General features: G+C 39.8%; 2 protein-coding genes across 2 annotated transcripts in view; one reads left to right on the forward strand and one right to left on the reverse strand.

The window, feature by feature from the left end:
• Positions 1–7892, forward strand: miox (myo-inositol oxygenase). The gene is made up of 10 exons (XM_062061199.1): positions 1–81; positions 155–232; positions 3041–3121; positions 4211–4373; positions 5505–5572; positions 5634–5743; positions 5921–5988; positions 7234–7283; positions 7368–7480; positions 7567–7892. The coding sequence occupies exons 1-10, from the start codon at positions 64–66 to the stop codon at positions 7673–7675; spliced, it is 858 nt and encodes a 285-aa protein (XP_061917183.1). The 5' UTR covers positions 1–63; the 3' UTR covers positions 7676–7892.
• The window catches only part of lmf2a (lipase maturation factor 2a), a 25394-nt gene continuing 8003 nt past the window's right edge, over positions 7670–25060 (reverse strand). The window contains exons 7-14 of the mRNA XM_062061198.1: positions 22029–22157; positions 21853–21958; positions 21664–21760; positions 16537–16719; positions 16281–16449; positions 11797–11908; positions 11547–11655; positions 7670–8510 (exon numbers count right to left, since the gene is read on the reverse strand). Of these exons, the coding sequence (XP_061917182.1) occupies positions 8136–8510; positions 11547–11655; positions 11797–11908; positions 16281–16449; positions 16537–16719; positions 21664–21760; positions 21853–21958; positions 22029–22157 (1280 nt within the window). The 3' untranslated portion in view covers positions 7670–8135. The remainder of the gene's footprint in view (positions 8511–11546; positions 11656–11796; positions 11909–16280; positions 16450–16536; positions 16720–21663; positions 21761–21852; positions 21959–22028; positions 22158–25060) is intronic.

The raw sequence follows: 25060 nt of genomic DNA on the forward strand, positions 1-25060 counted from the left end.
TAACCCGGTGGCATATAAAACATACGCCAGTCATCACCTGCAACTAGACTTCCTCTGGCAGCCATGAGGGTCATCAATTTAGTACGTGCTCTTTTGCGTCATCATTCAAACATGTATCCGTGTTTAAATCTTAATTTGTTTATTTCCAATTCAGGGTCCGGACCCGTCGTTGGCATATCGGCCAAATCCGACAAATAATGGCAAGGAAAAGGAAGACTTCAGGAACTTTGAGGTAACATTCCGTTATTTATGGCGAATGATTGACATTCATGTGAAAGTAAAGTCGTATTGAGTTAGTATCACTCTATCTAAATGCATCTCAGCCACAATGTAAAGATGTGACAACATTAATTTGACTTCATTAAAAACCTTTAATGACAATTTAAGACCTTCCCCCACAAAGCAGATCATAATAAAAAAAACAATATTGTAAAGATGTTAAGTTCATCTATTAATTTCTATGAATTGTGGTGGTAGTTGTGCAATGGTGTAGCAGTACATTAGTGTTACTTATTAATACCTCACAACTGAGCATTATTATGTATTTAATAGTGCCGTCAAATTATTTATTCTACAATCGGATTAATCATTTGGATGCGAATTAATCACGTTTACATAATTTATATCAACCTAAAAAAAAATATTGTTTATATTATATACAAATATATCAGTATATATTATATACTGTATATATGATTTGTAAATATTAAATATATACAGAGGTGGGTAGTAACGTGCTACATTTACTCCGTTACATCTACTTGAGTAACTTTTGGGATAAATTGTACTTCTAAGAGTAGTTTTAATGCAACATACTTTTACTTGAGTATATTTATAGAGAAGAAACGCTACTTTTACTCCACTCCATTTATCTACATTCAGCTCGCTACTCACTACTGATTTTTATCCATCTGTTAATGCACGCTTTGTTTGTTTTGGTTTGTCAGACAGACCTTCAAAGTAGGATCTGTCGCATGCCTGCGTTTCACCAATCAAATACAGTCACTGGTGACGTTTGACTCCGTTTCACCAATCAAATGCAGTCACTGGTGACGTTTGACTCCGTTTCACCAATCAAATGCAGTCACTGGTGACGTTTGACTCCGTTTCACTAATCAGATGCAGTCACTGGTGACGTTTGACTCCGTTTCACCAATCAAATGCAGTCACTGGTGACGTTTGACTCCATTTCACCAATCAAATACAGTCACTGGTGACGTTTGACTCCGTTTCACCAATCAAATGCAGTCACTGGTGACGTTTGACTCCGTTTCACCAATCAAATGCAGTCACTGGTGACGTTTGACTCCGTTTCACCAATCAAATGCAGTCACTGGTGACGTTTGACTCCGTTTCACCAATCAAATGCAGTCACTGGTGACGTTTGACTCCGTTTCACCAATCAAATGCAGTCACTGGTGACGTTTGACTCCGTTTCACCAATCAAATGCAGTCACTGGTGACGTTTGACTCCGTTTCACCAATCAAATGCAGTCACTGGTGACGTTTGACTCCGTTTCACCAATCAAATGCAGTCACTGGTGACGTTTGACTCCGTTTCACCAGTCAAATGCAGCCACTGGTGACGTTTGACTGCGTTTAACCGATCAAACAGAGCCAGGCGGTCACGTGATTAACTGCACATAAAGTTTCAGCGGCAACAAGCTTAAGCTTACATGAACTCAACATCAAATTTGAGGAAGCACATGGCGGTAAGTAACGTTAGTAGATATTTTGGCTGTCACCGTAGGCTGATGTTAGCTTCCCTGCTATGAATCACTGTCAAATGTACATCGTGTGGGGACATTTATTAACGCACTGCAGCCTCATAGAGAGACAGACAAAGACACACACACACACACACACGCACGCACACACACACACACACACACACCAATCGGAAGTGCACAGTGTGTTCCCAGATGTAGACCACACCTTTCAGTTTATGGTTTGCGTAAAGGCTAACTTGTTATTTTCCTTTGTAATCTCTGTTTACTGAGCCTATGGTGCTGTTAAGTTGCTGGGTTTCACTATGTAAAGCGCTTTGAGTCACTAGAGAAAAGCGCTATATAAAATATAATTGATTGATTGAGTTATTGTGTCTCAATTTGCCTTAATTTTTTTTATGTTAATGTAATATTATTTAATATATATTATTGTTTTAGTTGCTTAAGAGATATTCCTGGCTCTGAATTTGCTCATTGCTATTTTTATGTTTTTGTGCATTATTTGTTGCCGTCATCATTAAACGAACAGGTTACTCATCAGTTACTCAGTACTTGAGTAGTTTTTTCACAACATACTTTTTACTTTTACTCAAGTAAATATTTGGGTGACTACTCCTTACTTTTACTTGAGTAATACATCTCTAAAGTAACAGTACTCTTACTTGAGTACAATTTCTGGCTACTCTACCCACCTCTGTATATATGTTATATTTTATATTGCTACTATGGTATATTTTTAGTCTACTTTATACCTTTTTTGTTCGCCCTCTTCTTGTGCCCTTGTGTGCATTATCCTTTCCATCCTTTGTAACTGAGCTACTGTTTGGAACAATTTCCCTTGTGGATCAATAAAGTTTGTCTAAGTCTAAAAGACCCCAATATTTTGGCACAATTGCAATGTTATTGTCAGAACATGAAATGTTTTACTTATATGCACGTTGTTTATTTGCTCAAAACCTGCTAACATTTTTATTTTAACTCCTGTCGGGGTTTATTTTGAAGAGAAATTTGCTAGCGGTCACTCCAGTGAGAGTTTCCTTACTCATCTTTGTAAGATGTGCGCTCAAAAAAATGTGTGATTAATCTGCAACCATACATGCTTAATGTGAGGTTTTGTGTTAATCACCTGAGTTAACTGGTTATTTTTTGGACAGCCCGAGTATGTATTCATTGATTGTCCAGCTTTTTAAAAAAAATGGGATGATATTCAATTGTGCAAGTGTACATAATAATGTAGCTAATAAAGATGAGTCAAACAGAAATATTGATGTATTCTAACTTTAAGGTAACTCAGGTGTGACCACATGTTTCAGAGCGGAAGCCTAACGGAGCGCGTGTTCAACACGTACAAGCTGATGCACACCAACCAGAGGGTGGACTTTGTAAGGCAAAAGGTGAGAACGACAACATCTGGAAAGACTAATCGCAGCTCAATTTTCTGTGTACTGTGATTTGCAGTAGTCTAAAAAGTCTAAAATGATTAAAAAAAACTAGATGGAACAACAGTTCATCTGTTGTTCCTATTTAAAATCAGTGTTGAACTAAAAACAAAGACGTGTCACTGTGAGCTTAAAATAAGGCATCAGGTCACTGGGGTGAGCGTTCCAATTTACAATTGGGCCAAATTCAATTATTTCTGTCTTGTTTAGTTTAGTCTTTATTTGAAGGGACAATGCACAGAGACATTAAGCTAAAAGACGTATGTTCTGTAACAGATTATAGCTAAGTAGCTCATTTCCATCTGCAGTCCCTGGTTACCTAAATTAAGAATATACACAAACATGCAATACAATTATAACAGTAAAATCATACTAGAGCAGTGGTCCCCAACCTTTTTGTAGCTGCAGACCGGTCAACGTGCTGTATTTTTTTTTGTCATAAAGAAATACAATCATGTGTGCTTACGGACTGTATCCCTGCAGACTGTATTGATCTATATTGATATATAATGTATATATTGTGTTTTTTATGTTGATTTAATTTAAAAAAAAAATAATAATAATAATTTCTTGTGCGGCCCGGTACCAATCGGTCCACGGACCGGTACCGGGCCGCGGCCCGGTGGTTGGGGACCACTGTACTAGAGCATGTAATCAAATTAAGAAATGTCATAAAATGCCTGAATTCTGATTGGATAGAAACTCTATAACCTAAAAACAACAGCGCTGGAAGGAGCATAATATGACACCAAGAGAATATTAATACTTTGAGATATTTACGGAAAGTAAATAAAAAATGACTTCTATATTTAATTATGATCACGATTTGTGGTTATATTAGGCCTAGCTGGCTCTGACGACACACCACTGCGGCTAAAATTGTTCGGGACTTAACGGGCACATTTTGCATGTAAACTTTGGCTAAATTCAAAAACATTCTGGTGCTATGGACCTTTCAATTGAAACATTCCACTGCACATGCCAAAAGTTCTACACGGCAGCGATACCTTTAGGGTGACGCCGTGTCCTCTGGCTCTCCTGCAGCACTTGAAATGGAGCAATTGCAACCACGGCGAGATGTCAATGATGGACGCCATCATGTCCCTGGACCAGCTAGTGGACGAGTCCGATCCGGATGTGGACTTCCCCAACTCTTACCATGCCTTCCAGGCAGCTGAGGGCATCCGCAGAGAGCACCCTGACAAAGGTACACAAAGGCCTAGTACATCTGATAGGATAATGTATAGTCAATACATCTGATAGGATAATGTATAGGTTCAGAGGTGAGAGGGGATAACAACACTAGTGCGTAAACAAGCTGTAGATGAAAAAAAAAACTGTACAAAGGAACTGTTTTGTCAAGTTTGGCACACGTTTTGACACACGTTTTGTCACCTTTTGTCATCTTTGTAACGTTTTGTGACTTTTTGTCATCTTTTGTCACGTTTTTTTACGTTTTGTCATTATTTGTCACGTTTTATCACTTTTTGTCATGTTTTGGTCACGTTTTGACACACGTTTTGTAACATTTTGTCATCCTTTGTCACGTTTTGTCACCTTTGTCATGTTTTGTCACCTTTTATCATCTTTTGTCACGTTTTGTCAACTTTTGTCACGTTTTGACATTTGTCACGTTTTCACCTTTTGTCGTGTTTTGTCACGTTTTGTCACCTTTTATCACTTTTTGTCACCTTTTGTCACATTTTAGTCACTTTTTGTCACCTTCTAGTATCTTTTGTCACGTTTTGTCATCTTTTGTCACGTTTTGTCATTATTTGTCACGTTTTATCACTTTTTGACACGTTTTGTCACCTTGTGTCACGTTTTGTCACCTTTTGTCATCTTTTGTCACGTTTTGTCATTATTTGTCACAGTTTATCACTTTTTGCCATATTTTGTCACGTTTTGACACATTTCTCACGTTTTGTCAAGTTTTGTCATCTTTTGTCACGTTTTGTCACCTTTTATCATCTTTTGTCACGTTTTGTCATTATTTGTCACAGTTTATCACTTTTTGCCATATTTTGTCACGTTTGTCACGTTTTGTCATCTTTTGTCACGTTTTATCATCTTTCGTCACGTTTTGTCCTTTGTCACGTTTTGTCATGTTTTGACACACATTTTATCATGTTTTGTCATCTTTTGTCACGTTTTGCCACGTTTTGGCATCTTTTGTCACGTGACTTGATGTAGATTATTATAAAAGGCTAACTGTCATAACCGTTTGTACATTTTACAGGGCAAAATAAGGTCTTCCAGTATCATGTCCTTGTTTCCAGAAAGAAAACATTTACCCTTGCAGATTCAGATCATCTCTCCTATGTCTTTTTCCCCCCAGAGTGGTTCCAGGTGGTGGGTCTGATTCATGATGTTGGGAAGACCATGGCTCTGTGGGATGAACCTCAAGTAATACGACACAACGGTTAGCGACCAGGCATCTTGTAATAGTTTGTGTATGTGCCCACAGTGGGCCGTGGTGGGTGACACGTTCCCTGTAGGCTGCAAGTTTCAAAAGTCCATCGTGTTCCGAGACAGCACCTTCCAGGAGAACCCGGATGAGATCAATCCCGACTACAAGTAGGATTTTTTTTGTTACCTCAAGACCCAAAACTCAGAATGTTATTAAAGTTTGATCGTCTGATTTCTTATGAAAATAGCATTAAAAAAATAGAGGAAAATGTGGTATGATGTAACGATACCAACTAATCTAAAGGGTATTTTGTATCTTATATATGTTTGTTTTGTTATATTCAGCTCTAAATATGGAATGTACAAACCAAACTGTGGACTAGACAAAGTCCTCATCTCCTGGGGTCATGATGGTGAGAAAAAACAAATAAACAAGAAAAATACTGACTTATCTCTTATAAGAGGGGTGTCCAAAATGCGGGCCCTAGCTCATTTTTATTGGCCCGCTACACATTCTAAAGATGATATAAACGCATACCAGATTAGGACATTACACACACAGAAAAAAAACTAAGAAAAAATGCAACTGGCCCAAGACGTGTGGGTCCTACTGTGGTTCTAGTTCTGCTGTACTGTACTTTGTGTACGGTCTCTGAGGATTTCCCTAAGTCCTGTCATGATGAACACGTGTACAAAGTTCTTGCAAGATATGGTAGCTTTTTGAGTGTCCCTTTAAAAGGTTGTAGTTTGAGGAATAATAATAAAAACAAATTAAATATTTCAATAATAATAATCCATATGGATTATATATTACACTATCTTGGTTTCCTATAACACAAAGTAAGATCTGGATGTTTTGTTCAGACAGTTTAGCACAGACCTGGGCAAATTAAGGCCCGTTAAACTTTTCAATCTGGCCCGCCGGATATTCCCAAATACTGGTTTTAGTTTTTTAAGATGGAAACTGCAGCTGCCATTATGATGTGCAGTCATGTTTTCTAATGACCGGAAGGTCTTGAACTATACTACCTTTCAAAAGTTTGGGGTCACATTGAAATGTCCTTAATTTTGAAGGAAAAGCACTGTACTTTTCAATAAAGATAACTTTAAACTAGTCTTAACTTTAAAGAAATACACTCTTTACATTGCTAATGTGGTAAATGACTATTCTAGCTGCAAATGTCTGGTTTTTGGTGCAATATCTACATAGGTGTATAGAGGCCCATTTCCAGCAACTATCACTCCAGTGTTCTAATGGTACAATGTGTTTGCTCATTGGCTCAGAAGGCTAATTGATGATTAGAAAACCCTTGTGCAATCATGTTCACACATCTGAAAACAGTTTACCTCATTACAGAAGCTACAAAACTGACCTTCCTTTGAGCAGATTGACTTTCTGGAGCATCACATTTGTGGGGTCAATTAAACGCTCAAAATGGCCAGAAAACCAAGGCCTGGTTTATGAAATATTGATTGACCTCCCGGTACATTGAAATGCATTTAGTATCTTCACTGTATAAAATGTATCCTTTAATTTTTATGCAAGCGGCTAACCCCCTGTAAAAGGTTTGGACACCCCTGTCTTATAAACTTACTGGCCACAAAAAAAAGGTTTAATATTCTGCCTTTCCAAAGATAATAATGTTTGTGTTCTCCAGAGTACCTTTACCAAGTGCTTAAGTTCAACAAGAGCCGCATCCCAGAGGAGGCGAGTATCCCTCAGTGTGGATGAGTCTCTTTCTCGGCGCACCGTCTCTTTGTCACGCATTTTGTCGCCGTGCTCTCCTCGCAGGGCTTGTACATGATCCGCTATCATTCCTTCTACCCGTGGCACTCCCACGACGACTACATGCACCTGTGTGATGACAAAGACCTGCAGATGCTCCCCTGGGTGAAAGAGTTCAAGTGAGTGACATGGCTCAAGAGAAGCACACAGTGTTAAGGATGTTTATGGATATGTGTGTGTGTGTGTGTGTTTACGCTCTCTGCAGCAAATTTGACCTCTACACAAAGGCGGAAGAGATGCCCGATGTGGAGAAGCTGCGGCCGTACTACCAATCACTGATTGACAAGTACTGTCCCGGACTACTGAGGTGGTGAACCGGCACAACAAGCGTTCATGAATCCATAGCCCTTCACTAAATCTATTCTAATTCACAGTACTTGTACAGCACAGTAGAAGTAAATGTTTTGTACGTATCGACAACGGTTGACTTTTTCAATGGTTTATTGTATTTGGATGTTATTTAAAAAGTGTGTTTTACTGTGCAGCGTTAATTCTGACACAGAAAGGCACGTTTGTGGTTAAGGAGAAAAAGTGCTGTGATCATTTTGTTTTGTTTGTAAGTGACAGAAAAAACAACCCATAAAAGGTGGCACAAAAAAAAAAAAAAAGAGTAGAAAAAGAAGTCTTGCATGCGGCGTCCTTTCACAATAAAATGAAATCAACCAGCGTGTTGTTTGATGAACAGCATGTACACAAGTGAGCCAGGTCAGAAAGTACAAATATATACACACACATACTTCTTTGCTCCATTAAGTTACATTTTGGTAACATCTCTCACTGTTCCTCCTCCTCCTCTTCCTCCTCCTCCTCATTGCTGATACTCTCTTTCTCATCATCTTCCTCCCCCTCATTCTCAAACTCTTCTTCCTCATCCTTTTCCTCTACATCCTCATCCCCCGTCTTTAGTCTAGCTGACGTTCCCAAATCCTCCCCTTTGTCGTCGGTCGTACTTGCTTTTGGGTCACCGGCATTTTCAGAATCGTCCGCCGTTCGTCTCTTTGTCAGCGCCTGCAGTAGGCACAGGGTGGCGCTGCAGCCAATGAGGGTCCAGATGAGCACAGGAGCCGGAACACCCGTGACCAGGTCACGCATCCACTTCACTGCGAGGGCAATGTTGGAGTTGGAGCTGCGACGGGGAGGTGATTTGTCCTGCACAGGTATTCATACAATTATGCTCACTTTTAAAGAGGGTATAGTGCTATACCATATTTCCTTATGTAATGTCTGTGTATTTCATCAAATCCATCATATTGAATGTGTGATGTGAACAAATGCATTTTTTGAAATAAAAATATTGTCAGTTATACAGTTTTATTTACAAATCCCTCATTGTACAGACATTTCGATTCACAAACCGCACACTGCAAAAACTGAAATCTAAGTAAGGTGAAATATCTCAAATAAGGGTGATATACCGTAATTTCCGGACTATAAGCCGCACCTGACTGTAAGCCGCACCAGCTTAATTTAGGGGAAAATACAGATTGCTCCATACATAAGCCGCCCCCGACTATAAGCCACAGGGTTTTGATGTGTAATTACCGTAGTATATAGGGGTTCCTGCTACCACGGAGGGGATTGTCGGGACAGAGATGACTGTTTGGGAACGCAAAGCTTCACATTTATTAACAATAAATCTTTCAATCATTCAATCAAACTTTCACATCTTTGACATGGCGAACAGCATTCGTGCAGAGTACAAATAATACAACGGTGCAAAGTAATACAAAGTGCTCACCTGTACGTTATCAAAATAACCAGCCTACCGGTATATGAAAAGTCAGTCTTTAATCATTGTGTCATCGTCTTCCTCCTGCGTACTAAAACCACCGAAATCCTCTTCGTCGGTGTCGGAGAAGAACAGGCCGTAAATAAGCCGCACTCTTGTATAAGCCGCAGGGACCAGAACGAGGGGAAAAAGTAGCAGCTTATAGTCCGGAAATTACGGTAATATTTGCTTATTTTCTGTCTGATGAGATAATTCTTCTCCCTAAGCATATTTTATGTTAGAGTGTTTTACTTGTTTTAAGTGTTTTGGTCCTAAATGATCTCGGTAAGATATTACAGCTTGTTGCTGAGATTTGATGACCTATATTGAGTAAAACATGCTTGAAACTAGAATATCAACTGTTGCAAAGCTGTGTCATCAACACTCACAAGTATAAAACTGCTTTTTCAAAGTAATCATTTCTTATTTCAAGCATGAAATAAAAAAATCAGGATTTTGACACAATTGTGTCTCATAATTAAAACAGATGACAGCCAAATGGACTTTGCTGTTTTATTTTCAATGAAACAATAGAAAATACCTACTCATATAGTAGTACAGTTGGCACAGTACAGTAAACTGACAGTTAATATTTAAACATTTAAAGGCCTACTGAAATGATTTTTTTTTATTGAAACGGGGATAGCACATCCATTCTATGTGTCATACTAGATCATTTCGCGATATTGCCATATTTTTGCTGAAAGGATTAAGTAGAGAACATCGATGATAAAGTTCGCAACTTTTGGTCGCTGATAAAAAAAGCTGTACCGGAAGTAGCGTGACGTCACAGGTTGAAAGGCTCCTCACATTTCCCCATTGTTTACACCAGCAGCGAGAGCGATTCGGACCGAGAAAGCGACGATTACCCCAATAATTTGAGCCAGGATGAAAGATTCGTGGATGAGGTACGTGAGAGTGAAGGACTAGAGTGCAGGACATATCTTTTTTCGCTCTGACCGTAACTTAGGTACAAGCTGGCTCATTGGATTCCACACTTTCTGCTTTTTCTATTGTGGATCACGGATTTGTATTTTAAACCACCTCGGATACTATATCCTCTTGAAAATGAGAGTCGAGAACGCGAAATGGACATTCACAGTGACTTTTATCCCCACGACAATACATCGGCGAAGCACTTTAGCTACGGAGCTAACGTGATAGCATCGTGCTTAAATGCAGATAGAAACAAAAGAAATAAGCCCCTGACAGGAAGGATAGACAGAAAATCAACAATACTACTATCAGGAGACACCGAACCAAACACTGGACCTGTAACTACACGGTTAATGCTGTGCCGCCTGTCAAAGCCTAGCAATGCTGTTGCTAACGACGCCATTTAAGCTAACTTAGCTACGGGACCTCGTCAGAGCTATGATAAAAACATTAGCGCTCCACCTACGCCAGCCCTCATCTGCTCATCAACACCCGTGCTCACCTGCGTTCCAGCGATCGACGGCGCTACGAAGGACTTCACCCGATCATCGATGCGGTCGGCGGCTAGCGTTGGATAGCGCGTCTGCTATCCAAGTCAAAGTCTTCCTGGTTGTGTTGCTGCAGCCAGCCGCTAATACACCTATCCCACTTACAGCTTTCTTCTTTGCAGTCTCCATTGTTCATTATACAAATTGCAAAAGATTCACCAACACAGATGTCCAGAATACTGTGGAATTTTGAGATGAAAACAGAGCTTTTTGTATTGGATTCAATGGGTCCGAATACTTCCGTTTCAACCATTGACGTCACGCGCATACGTCATCATAAATAGACGTTTTCAACCGGAAGTTTAGCGGGAAATTTAAAATTGCACTTTATAAGTTAACCCGGCCGTATTGGCATGTGTTGCAATGTTAAGATTTCATCATTGATATATAAACTATCAGACTGCGTGGTCGGTAGTAGTGGCTTTCAGTAGGCCTTTAACATGTGACATTTCTAACTATTTTTAACAGAAATAGTTCATGCACATTCTTCAAAATTACAATTAAATAAAATTTGGCCGGGGGCCGTGCTGTAAATTATATATATATATATATATATATATATATATATATATATATATATATATATTATATATATATATATATTCCTTGCGCACCAATGACTTAAAGAGCACGCACTTGGCGCGATGATGTCATGTTATGGATGGAAAAATTAAAACAATTATTTGCATTTAGTAAAAAAAGTATTTTATTAACACACATTTTTCCCAGACTTTCGCGGGCCACATACAATGATGTGGCGGGCCGGATCTGTCCCCTGGGCCTTAAGTTTGACACCTGTGCTTTATTGGGTGTAGTTTTAAGTGGTGAAGAACTACACTGCATCATACTGAGCTCTGTTTCCTAATATTGTCGTCATGATAATGAATGACATGTGAGACAACATACTGAAAAGACCACTTAAAGTGTACAGACCTTGAGTCCGTGTTGCTCCAGCATGCTCTCCAGGAATGAGTTGCCCAGATGCACCGTGGGATAGTATTCATCATCATAGACCCGCCTCCACCATCGCTGTGGGTATGGTCTGCACAAAGGTTGCAGACGCAAAGCAATGTCAACTTAAGAGTGCCACAAAAGACTTAACAGACTATGTGATGATATATGAGTAACACTAGCGAATGGAAACATTGATGAACATTTGACTTTAGTAGTTATAATCACTAACCCATCCTCTTTTGGTTCAGTGAACCAGTATCTGTAGCGGTGTGCTCGCAGGTAGGCGGGGGGCTCCAGGTGGAACGGGTACCGAGTGACGTCCGACTGGATCAGCTCGATCACTGCAGACACACAAACAAAACACACAAAGAAGTCAAATGCGTAATCATTAGATGCCTCTAACACAGTGATGTCAAACATGCAGCCCGCGGGCCAGAACAGGCCAGCTGACAGGTTCAATCCGGCCCGCGAGATGTGTTTGCCAAGCGTAAAATTGAGCCGCGATTTTAAATTAAAGAAACTGCTGTTCTAAATGTGTCCACTGGATGTGGCAATAGCAATTCTGTTAGGCAAGCAAATAGTTTATACCGGGGCGAGACAGTATACCAAGCAAGAGGTACAAGGTAAAGCGGGGCTGTGACTCCTCCCCCTCGACCCAACATAAAATTAACAGGAGTAAAATAAACAATTGGTAGGGAAGCCCAGACTTTACTCTCCCCAGCCACTTGGTCCAGCTCCTCCCGGGGGGATCCCGAGGCGTTCCCAGGCCAGCCGGGAGACATAGCCTTCCCAACGTGTCCTGGGTCTTCCCCGTGGCCTCCTACCGGTCGGACGTGCCCTAAACACCTCCCTAGGGAGGCGTTCGGGTGGCATCCTGACCAGATGCCCGAACCACCTCATCTGGCCCCTCTCCATGTGGAGGAGCAGCTTTGAGCTCCTCCCGGATGACAGAGCTTCTCACCCTATCTCTAAGGGAGAGACCCGCCACCCGGTGGAGGAAACTCATTTGGGCCGCCTGTACCCGTGATCTTGTCCTTTCGGTCATAACCCAAAGCTCATGACCATAGGTGAGGATGGGAACGTAGATCGACCAGTAAATTGCGAGCTTTGCCTTCCGGCTCAGCTCCTTCTTCACCACAACGGATCGATACAGCGTCCGCATTACTGAAGACGCCGCACTGATCCACCCGTCGATCTCACCATCCCTCTTCCCAGGTACTTGAACTCCTCCACTTGGGGCAGGGCCTCCTCCCCAACCCAGAGATGACATTCCATCCTTTTCCGGGCGAGAACCATGGACTCGGACTTGGAGGTGCTGATTCTCATCCCAGTCGCTTCACACTCGGCTGCGAACCGATCCAGTGAGAGCTGAAGATCCTGGCCAGATGAAGCCATCAGGACCACATCATCCGCAAAAAGCAGAGACCTAATCCTGCAGCCATCAAACCGGATCCCCTCAACGCCCTGACTGCGCCTAGAAATTCTGTCCATAAAGGTTATGAACAGAATGGGTGACAAAGGGCAGCCTTGGCGGAGTCCAACCCTCACTGGAAACGTGTCCGACTTACTGCCGGCAATGCGGACTAAGCTCTGACACTGATCGTACAGGGAGCGGACCGCCACAATCAGACAGTCTGTTACCCTATACTCTCTGAGCACTCCCCACAGGACTTCCCGAGGGACACGGTCGAATGCCTTCTCCAAGTCCACAAAGCACATGTAGACTGGTTGGGCAAACTCCCATGCACCCTCAAGGACCCTGCCGAGGGTATAGAGCACATCATCTGCCAAAAGCAAAAACCTAATCCTGCAGCCACCAAACCAGATCCCCTCAACGCCCTGACTGCGCCTAGAAATTCGAAATACCGATATCAACCGATACGATATATACAGTCGTGGAATTAACACATTATTATGCCTAATTTGGACAACCAGGTATGGTGAAGATAAGGTCCTTTTTTAAAAAATTAATAAAATAAAATAAGATAAATAAATTAAAAACATTTTCTTGAATAAAAAAGAAAGTAAAACAATATAAACAGTTACATAGAAACTAGTAATAATGAAAATGAGTAAAATTAACTGTTAAAGGTTAGTACTATTAGTGGAGCAGCAGCACGCACAATCATGTGTGCTTACGGACTGTATCCCTTGCAGACTGTATTGATATATATTGATATATAATGTAGGAACCAGAATATCGATAACAGAAAGAAACAACCCTTTTGTGTGAATGAGTGTGAATGGGGGAGGGAGGTTTTTTGGGTTGGTGCACTAATTGTAAGTGTATCTTGTGTTTTTTATGTTGATTTAATAAAAATAAAAAAAAATTAAAAAAACGATACTGATAATAAAAAAAACAATACCGATAATTTCCGATATTACATTTTAAAGCATTTATCGGCCGATAATTGTTTTTTGATTTATAAACAGGGACGGTGTACATTAAAACCTCTTAAGGCCTAAGCTGTTTGTTTACATGCTTTTTTATTTGTCTTTGCTATTTGGGCTTATTGGACCCAAATTCTGTTGTTTTAAAGTGAACAGTGGAAATGACAGATGAGGTAGGTGATACATTGAGTTTTTATGTATGATTTATTGTGTTTTTGTTCAATCAGAGATGGGCTGTGACTTGAAGTTGAATTGCTTTGTAGATACACTAAGATTAGGTCTAAGTTCATTCTGTTCTTCATGGGGTTTTTGAAACTGCAAAAATTTTTTCCTCAGAATTTTCAACTAACTTGAAGTGTTTTGTCAAGAGGATTATTTGTGAGGTGTACATTTTCAGGATGTGTTTGTTCTATTTTGGGCCGTAGCAAAACAAAGAAAACAATCGGAAGTTGTCGTAGTCGTATTTTTTAAGTTATTATGTCATGATTTTACCAGTCCGGCCCACATGGGAATAGATTTTCCTCCATGTGGCCCCTGAGCTAAAATGTGTTTGACAACTCTGCTCAAACAGGTTGCACATTACATCTTTGACAAATGAGCTGAACATCCAACAATAACAGGCTATGGCCACTAGGGGGCACTCTAACAAACGCGGTTCTTACAAGATGAATGACAATTTGATTTGAGTGCCTATGTTTTCAATATCTAGTTTGAAAGACTTTTACTACTGATGACTTGTAGGTTTAAGATTCTAATTAGTGCTATGTTAATTGTTTTTTGATTTATTAAATAGGGACAGTGTACATTAAAACCTCTTAAGGCCCAAGCTGTTTGTTTACATGCTTTTTTTATTTCTCTTTGCTATTTGGGCTTATTGGACCCAAATTAGAATAAAAACTAATAATAATAATAATAATTAGGGATAATGGCTTTTTGCCGATATCCAATATTGTCCAACTCTTTAATTACCGATACCGATATCAACCGATACCGATATATACAGTCGTGGAATTAACACATTATTATGCCTAATTGGGACAACCAGGTATGGTGAAGATAAGGTCCTTTTTAAAAAAAATAAAAAAAATAAAAGATAAATAAATTAAAAACATTTTCTTGAATAAAAAATAAAGTAAAACAATATAAAAACAGTTACATAGAAACTAGTAATTAATAAAAATGAGTAAAATTAACTGTTAAAGGTTAGTACTATTAGTGGAGCAGCAGCACGCACAATCATGTGTGCTTACGGACTGTATCCCTTGCCGACTGTATTGATATATATTGATATATAATGTAGGAACCATAATATTAATAACAGAATGGGGGGAGGGAGGTTTTTTGGGTTGGTGCACTAATTGTAAGTGTATCTTGTGTTTTTCATGGTGATTTAATTTAAAAAAATAAAAAAACAAAAATTAATAAAAAAATAAACGATACCGATAATAAAAAAAACGATACCGATAATTTCGGATATTAAATTTTAAAGCATTTATCGGCCGATAATATCGGCAGGCCGATATTACCCATTATTCATTCACACCTGGTGGTGGTAAGCTACTTCCGTAGCCACAGCTGCCCTGGGGTAGACTGACGGAAGCGTGGCTGCCAGAATAAAAACTAAGAATCATCTTTTGATATGATGTACTTAGTCCATAAGTAACAAACGTGTACTTCATGTTTAGTGACATGCTAATTCTTATTTTTACACTTTCCCCCCCCCAAATTCCATTGTATGTTATACTCTTCTGACACCACCAGATGGCAGTATAAGTGTCCACATAAGCGGCCATAAGACCCCAATTCAGTAGTGTACACAATTTTGGAAATAAGAGCTAAAAGGTGCTGTCCACGCATGTGGCCACTAAGCCTTTAGAGTTAATCAACATTGCTGTGAATGTACCAGAATGGCTATTTTTCCATTTGTTGTCCCTGGACAGCCCGAATGCAGCTGAGATAGGCTCCAGCGACCCCCCGTGACCCCGAAAAGATCCTAAAATTGTCTAGAGTAAATAGATTACAGTGACAAAGCACTTCAATTGAAAGAGCAGTAAAAAACACATCACAATAAAAAACCATATGTACTTATTCATTGTAATCATCTTATCTATCTTTGTTGTTGTTTTTATCCAATTTAATATTATTGTTTTGATTTTGTACGGTGTCCTTGAGTGCCCAGAAAGGCACCTTATAAGTAAAATGTATTATTATTATTTGTCATAAAATATAGCACAAAATGACCCCAATGTAAACATGACACTCATCATAACAGCAAACAAGTGGCAGCAACAGTTTGTTTAAAGTTCTTGACATTGGCCGTACCGTCTCTCTTGCCCTGCAGAAGTCGGTACATGAGGCTGGTGAACCACGGGGCCTGCGTGTGACTCCCGAGAGCAGCGAACCACATCTGCCAGTCCAAGCGGGGCTGGTGGGGCGTCACCACGGGGGGCGGAGCGCTCATGTTGCCAGGTTTGTACATAAACTCGATTTCCTACAAGAGATTGCAAACGCACCTTAAACATTAAACTTGCTCTGGTGCTGCAGAACTGATTAGGGGGCCAGACTTGGTTCCTCTCACCGTCCACGTTAGGCCGTCGTTACTACCTTCTATGACGACCTCGGGCCGCCCGCCGACGCCGGTCATCCTTCTGAACAAACCGTATGAGTTAACCAGCTGGTAACGATCCACCAGCTCGTAAGATTGACGCACACTGGGCCACAGCCTGGCATTGGAGTCATATTCTATGTAGGTAAATGGCACCTGAAAGCACAAACAGAGCTCGATAATCAAGTGGAGCAACACACTCCAGGGTTTCCCCTAATGTATTTGATTGTGCCACCGCAACATATTAGCCGCCACACCTTAAAAAATAGTGTTTTTTTTACGTGAACACAAAATAAAGTAATTTAATGTATTTTAGCATCCAGAAGAAGACACAAAGTCAGACGCTCTTCTTAGCATTTATTGACAATATTCTGCTAACAACGGGCCCAATTCCAACAAGTGTTTCCTCCGTGCACATACATCCGCCTCCGTGTTTCACTCCTACACACTCAACACTTCCTCATTCTCCGCAGACACGGTGTGTTCACAGAACATGGGAAAAGTGATCATGACACACAAATATACACATTAACACTGTCAGGTAGTTACAGTATAAATGTAATGGCACTATTGACGAAAATCTGGCCGAAGAAAAAAAGACATACCGTATTTTCCGGACCATAGGGCGCACCGGATTATAAGGCCCACTGACGATGAATAGTCTATTTTTTTATATTTTTTCATATATTAGGCGCACCAGATTATAGGTCACATTAAAGGAGTCATATTATTATTATTTTCTTCTAAATGTAAAATCCTCCCTGTGGTCTACATAACATGTGATTGTGGTTCTTTGGTGTTTTACACATCATCTTCAAGTCGCTTTCTGAGCGTCTCTTCAGGATGCGCCGTTTTGTGGGCTGTCTTATTCACGTGCCTCCACTTCGACAGCGTCTTCTCCCCGTCATCTTTGTTGTAGCGGTGTAGCGTGCAAGGACGGGAGTGGAAGAAGAGTCAAAAGATGGCGCTAACTGTTTTAATGACATTCAGACTTTACTTCAATCAATAACGGAGCAGCATCTCCTCATCCGTGGCTCACTAGTGCAAGAACAACGCCCGAAATGTGTACCGTGAAAAACCGTCCGACCGGAACTCTTTAATAACTAAAGTTCCTTGGGTGAATAATGTAAACTCACTACACCGGTATGTTTTAGTGCTTACATGGCGAGTTTACTGACAGATATAAGTAAGAACATTACACTACTTTATATTAGAAATGGCAACAGCGGAGGATGAATGTCACATAACAAGAAGATAGAGAAAAAGAAGAAGATTATCGACTATGGCGTCGGCGCACGCAATTTTTCAGGATTTATGCAGATCCCAAATACAGATCAGCAGGTTCCAGAAGGTAAGAAAAGTTTATTTTGCATAAGATTTCCAAACAAAACGCCAGATAATGTGTCTTACCTTATACACACACCATGATAATACTTGTATGTTTAATGCGCCGACAATCCATCAAGCGATGTGGCTTCATAGCTTACCAAAGTCCGACTAAACCATTTTGACAGATTTTTGAGCGCCGTGTGTAATGTTCTATATTTTCAAAGGAACATTTAAAAAGTTGGTGTTTACTTGAGACTCATCATAGTGCAGTCTACATGTTCCTCTTATGTTTGACTGCCATCTACTGGTCACACTTATTACACCATGTACCAAAAAAAATAGCTTCGAAGTGGGTATGCTCAACCAAAATTATTCCTTGCATTAGACGCACCGGGTTATAAGGCGCACCGTCGCGTTTTGAGAAAAAAAAAAAGATTATAAGTGTGCGAAATATACGCTAGATTGGTTGCAAATCGTTTTTAATAAATGGTGACTAAAAGGATTGGAGAAATCTCTAAAAAATAAATAAATAAATAAATAAAAGTACATTGTACAATAAGCAGGAACAATTGAAAAATAGAGCAAAATGAATTAATGTAAGGAAAAATATATGTTAATATTATAATTATTAACAAATTTGTTTTAAATGTATGTAAACATGTTTTGCCTTTTAAAGAAAATACACGCATCATAGCAAATAATGTGATGACATCATATTGACCATGCTACTAACCGCACCTCCGGCCAAACTCTAGGGGAAATCCTGAAGTGACTCCAACATCTTGTGGAAAACTAAAATTCCATGTATAAAAAGGTTGCTGTGCACAATAAAGTTGCGTCAAACAAAATGTGCACGACTAACTTTCACCAAAATTTCATGCGGAAAGGTTTGCGCAACCTGTCGACCACGTGTAGCGCTCACGTAAAGTTTTCTAGACACATGGGGGGGAAACAGCAATTGAGGTATTTGTTTATTTACATTTGACAATTGTATGTCTGTAAAAACCCAATAAACAAATGTTTACCACTACCAAATGGATATATATTTAGTCACCACCGAATAAATCTTATACTCCCATGAAAAACCCCATACGCATTATAAAATACATAACAAAATATATTTTACAATGCATAAGCATTCTTCTAATTGTGATAGCGTATATTCATTCAAAATATAAAGCTGTGTTAATGCAGTTATGTTGTACATGTAGTATAATGTGGTGGATTGTGAGAGGACACCAATGCACAATTCACTGCAGGTGTCATTTATGAGAAGACCGCATGGTTTTATAAATCTGAATTTTTTTGTGCATACATCATGGATGGAACAGTTCACATTTGAACCGATACGATACTCAATGGTACAAATTTTCGGTACTTTTGTTTGTGTTAATTAATAGTAATTGTTTTTGATAATAAAATAAACTTTTTTATTGCAACATTTAAAAATGAGTTGATTAGGATAATTGCTGTTGCTTGTTACATTATCACATTTTGGAGTATTATTTGCAGGTATGACGTTAAGTTGTAAGTCCAAGATGTTAAATAGCAGTAGTGTATAGTTTACAGTGTGTTGGTCATTTCAGTCGTTGCAGTCTGTTGTGCCTCACAAAGTCTTAATACTGTAAGTATTGTACTAAAAGTGAAAGTTTTCACTTTTACAATCATATTTGTTCATATCATATTTGCGTATGCTGTTCTGTTGTTGTTGTTGTTATTGTCTCTGTCCCTCTCTTGTCCCCGCAATTTCCCCCTCTGTCTTCCTTTTTCTCTCTTTCTATCCCCTCCTGCTCCAAATAATAATATAAAGCCATTTAATAAAGTCAAATACAAATAAGGCAAGAAGAGAAGTATTGTACTAATTACGCACCCGCTGTTATATTGTAACGTGCATCCCAGTTGTAGTATTCATTAAATATTTGAAGGTGTTGAAATTAAAAAGTTAAAATCGCTAATGCTAATCAGTAGCATGTCAAAAGCAAAGCCAATGTATACTAGCATCAAGCTAGCACATTTGCGGAAAAGTAGAGCCTTACCTAACTTACATTGATGTGTTTTATGAGTCAATTTCTTTGTTGACATTGAAAATGGCAACATTACAGAGGTCGGGGGTCAGCAACATGCGGCTCTTGAGTGCCGCATTTTTAAAAAAGGATTGAAAATGGAAAAAGATGGGGGGAAAATGTTTGTTTTGTTTCAGTGTGTTATTTGTTTTAGGACAAACATGACACAAACTTTCCAATTGTTAGAACTACCACTGTTTATTATGTTTGTGTGTATGCTTCACTGATTACACTATTTGGTGAACATCGTTTCCGGCGGTTCTTGAACTCACCAAAGTGTGGACTGTGACGCACCAGTTTGTTCACATGTAAAATCTTCCACTCCTTCTTTGTCTCATTTTGTCCACCAAACCTTTTATACTATGCGTGAATGCACAAAGGTGCGCTTTGTTGATGTTATTCACTTGTTGGAGTGCTAATCAGGCATATTTGGTGAGTGCACGACTGCAAGCTAATCAATGCTAACATGCTATTTAGGCTAGCTGTATGTACATATTGCATCCAGTGCTGCAACAACTAATCGATTAAATCGATTATAAAAATAGTTGCCGATTAATTTAGTCATCGATTCATTGGATCTATGCTATGCGCATATAAACCTTTATTTATAAACTGCAACATTTAAAAACAGCTGAGAAACAATAATCAAAATAAGTATGGTGCCAGTATGCTTTTTTTTTTTCAATAAAATACTGGAAAGGATAGAAATGTAGTTTGTCCCTTTTATCCGGTTATTAATCGATTAATCGAAATAATAATTGACAGAGTAATCGATTATCAAATTACTTGTTAGTTGCAGCCCTAATTGCATCATTATGCCTCATTTGTAGATATATTTGAGCTCATTTTAATATCATTTACTTTTATCCTCTTTGTATATAATTTAGTTTTGCATATCTCATGACACATTATCTGCATTTCAGATAGTTTTTAGTGTGCCATGTTGTTCCAGACCACAGCAAACATTACCTAGCTTGCCAATTATTATTTTTTGTGCCAAAGATTGTAATAAATCCATTAGAAGAAGACAGCCTGCCGTTTCCTTTACCTTGGACACACACATCTATACCTTTGGCCATTAAAAGCCAGTAATTTCCAGGTTATCTCACCTTCTGAGTAGCCTCTGATTTACTAATGGTTTCTAATGTTGTAAAAATGTGTAGAATAAATGTTACATTTCAACATTTCTGTAAACGAAGATTTGCTTCAGCCTGCGACACAGTCATTTTGATAGTAGGCTATTATAGCTAATATAGACACTTAACATCAAGTGTTGCCTTCATTATAAGACTTATAAACGGCTTTTCATTTTTTGCAGCTCCAGACAGATTTGTTTTTTGGTCCAATATGGCTCTTTCAAAGTTTTCGGTTGCCGACCCCTAACCTAGGGAAACTTTGGCTGAGTTCACTCTCAGTACTGCTGGAGTGATCACAGAGTGCCCAAGTGCAAAAAGCCCGCAGAGTTGGCAACCGGGCTTGACGTCACGCCCAACCCAATTACCGAAACATGGCTGGACCGTTTTGTGCCAAAAAAGTACCGGATTCGGTACCTATCCCTCACGCACGCACATTCTGAGGTTTGTGCCTAGACAATGTTTTACATTCAGTTCCACGCACACTTTCACAAATGAGGTGTCAAAATACTTTTGCCAGGCATATGGTGGGACTTCATTCGGATGGAGGAAGTCCAAATATGGAGTGAACTCACCAGACTGATGGTGAACATGGCGACCGCAGATGCAGCAAACACTGTCCACTGAAGAGTGGCACAAAACCTTCTCAGGAAACCAGACACACATGCACACCTGTGACAAAACCACATGTATCGCACGCTTATTCCAACATTGAAAAAAAAAAGCCAGACTGAGCACAAAAACCCCGAAGAGGACAGTGGTACCTGAACATGGCTGTGAGCATCTCCCACATGAGGGCCAGAACTCCCATCCACACACACGGAATGGTGACACTCTTCAGAAACTGGTTGAATTGATGGTAGGTGAACGCTGAAATAAGAGAAAAGTGCACGTGAGGACCCTGCACCACAGGTTGCCTACCGCCGGATATTCACTGTACCTATTTTGGAAGTGATAGCACCCTTTGCTGTATCCACTTTCAGGTCAAAACACACAACGGTGCCAAAAATAATCAGAGACCAGACAGCAAGCTCCAGCAGGTAACACAACCATGACCCCAACTTGGAACCTGAGAGGATACAATCATAAGAATAATCCACAATCAAGTCCACATACAGTACAGGCCAAAAGTTGGGACACACCTTCTCCTTATTCAATGCTTTTTCTTTATTTTCATGACATTGTAGATTGTCACATCAATTGATCAAGTACACTACAGGCCAAAAGTTGGGACACACCTTCGCCTAATTTCATGCTTTTTCTTTATTTTCATGACTATTTACATTGTAGATTGTCACATCAAAACTATGAATGAACACATGTGGAGTTATGTACTTGACAAAAAAAGGTGAAATAACTGAAAACATGTTTTATATTCTAATTTCTTCAAAATAGCCACCCTTTGTTCTGATTACTTTTTCACACACTCTCTGCATTCTCTCGATAAGCTTCAGGAGGTAGTCACCTGAAATGGCTTTCACTTCACAGGTGTGCTTGAAGCTCATGGAGAGAATGCCAAGAGCTTTTCTCACTGGCACTCATGGAGGGCGGACGCTCCCCTTTCCTCTCCCTTATCTCTCTTGCTTGCTTCTTTGTCTTGTCTTAACTTTTTTGTTGCCTCTTTTTGCACTGCTCTCCAAATCTAAACATTGGAACTATTTAACTGGCCTCAACGAAATTGACAAGATCTTGGTTTTGGGGGAACCTGCTTGTCGTGACGGAGCGGTTGTTGCTGGACACGCCACAGACTCCTGGGAGAAGAAGGAGTGCCTGGCGACCCTTTTCAGTGGAGGACGTGAAGATATCCACCTATTCTGAATTATGACAACAGGACATCTGCTGATTGGAATAAGCGTTGCTTTGGTTTGTCCACAAATTGGAAGTTGCTGGCAGTCTTCAAAGTACCCCAAAGCTGCCACAAATGATTGGAGGATGCGGGAAGAACTGTGGACACTCTTGTGATTTTGGATCACATCGGACTGTCTGCCCCGCAGGTTTGAGGACGAGTCATAGACAATTTAGAGTGAAAAGCACATTTTATTTTATTTTCACTCATATACAAAACATTCTAACTTGGATTGTTTCCCTGGATTCGAGACAAACTCCCTTCTTGTCTCTCATGGACACACACCTGTTGTTGTTGACTTTGGACTAGCGGCTGCACGACATCAAGGCCGCGGAACAGAGACACACTGCAGGCTTACACACAAACATGCATCCACAAAAATATACACCACACACATACATACCCCCCCCCCCCCCATCCAACGCCCTCGACGCAAATGCCATAAGGGTGATGAAAGGATGGTCAGCGCCTGAGAGCTGCGGCCTACCACCATGACCCCGCACTCCCTCCCCCCTGTTGCTAGATATCTCGAGATGTACGTTGTAATATGTACCGTATTTTTTGGAGTATAAGTCGCACCGGAGTATAAGTCGCACCGGCCGAAAATGCATAATAAAGAAGGAAAAAAACATATATAAGTCGCACTGGAGTATAAGTCGCATTTTTTGGGGAAATGTATTTGATTAACCCAACACCAAGAATAGATATTTGAAAGGCAATTTAAAATAAATAAAGAATAGTGAACAACAGGCTGAATAAGTGTACGTTATATGAGGCATAAATAACCAACTGAAAACGTGCCTGGTATGTTAACGTAACATATTATGGTAAGAGTCATTCAAATAACTATAACATATAGAACATGCTATACGTTTACCAAACAATCTGTCACTCCTAATCGCTAAATCCCATGAAATCTTATACGTCTAGTCTCTTACGTGAATGACATAAATAATATCATTTGATATTTTACGCTAATGTGTTAATAATTTCACACATAAGTCGCTCCTGAGTATAAGTCGCACCCCCGGCCAAACTATGAAAAAAACTGTGACTTATAGTCCAAAAAATACGGTATATGTGCTTTGCTATGGAGGTTTTCCCACTCCAGACTGGGCCCCCTTAGGAGCCCAGTCTAGATTGTATTTTTTCACTCATCCTTCCCCAGCGTTTTACCTTTTTCCCAATCTTTTACGGGGCGCCTTGTGGCGACCCATCAGCGTTCCTGTTCTGTAACCCTGTACACTGTTTGTTTGTCTCATCTTGAACGGGTTTGTGCTGAAAACAAAGTTTTGTTGTACTTGTGCAATGACAATAAAGACCTATCCTAAGAGTGTGCAAAGCAGTAATCAGAGCAAAGGGTGGCTATTTTAAAGAAACTACAATATAAAACATGTTTTCAGTTATTTCACCTTTTTTTGTCAAGTACATAACTCCACATGTGTTCACTTGTAGTTTTGATGTGACAATCTACAATGTAAATAGTCATGGAAATAAAGAAAAGGCATTGAATAAGGCGAAGGTGTGTCCAAACTTTTGGCCTATACTGTACTTGATCAATTAACCATTTATGTCTGTCCCTAACCAACACAATAGAACTTGAAACTTAAAGGCCTACTGAAATGAATTTTTTAAATTCAAACGGAGATAGCAGATCCATTCTATGTGTCATACTTGATCATTTCGCGATATTGCCATATTTTTGCTGAAAGGATTTAGTCGAGAACAACGACGATAAAGTTTGCAACTTTTGGTCGCTGATTAAAAAAAAAAAGAGCCGTGCCTGTACCGGAAGTAGCGTGACGTCACAGGAGGAAGGGCTGCTCACATTTTCCTATTTTCAATGCAGCGAGAGAGATTCGGACCGAGAAAGCGACGATTTGTGGATGAGGAACGTGAAAGTGAAGGACTAGCGTGCAGTGCAGGACGTATCTTTTTTCGCTCTGACCGTAACTTAGGTACAAGGGTTCATTGGATTCCACACTCTCTCCTTTTTCTATTGTGGATCACGGATTTGTATTTTAAACCACCTCGGATACTATATCCTCTTGAAAATGAGAGTCGAGAACGCGAAATGGACACTCACAGTGACTTTTATCTCCACGACAATACATCGGTGAAGCTCT

Source organism: Entelurus aequoreus, linkage group LG10, assembly GCF_033978785.1.
Source record: "Entelurus aequoreus isolate RoL-2023_Sb linkage group LG10, RoL_Eaeq_v1.1, whole genome shotgun sequence".
NCBI classification, from domain to species: Eukaryota; Metazoa; Chordata; class Actinopteri; order Syngnathiformes; family Syngnathidae; genus Entelurus; species Entelurus aequoreus.

What these genes read in the sequence shown, in the direction of transcription:
- miox (XM_062061199.1), top strand. An exon ending in TGGACTTTGTAAGGCAAAAG is followed by an intron (nt 3,122 to 4,210) that starts GTGAGAACGACA and finishes GCTCTCCTGCAG; the next exon opens with CACTTGAAATGGAGCAATTG. An exon ending in CTCTGTGGGATGAACCTCAA is followed by an intron (nt 5,573 to 5,633) that starts GTAATACGACAC and finishes ATGTGCCCACAG; the next exon opens with TGGGCCGTGGTGGGTGACAC.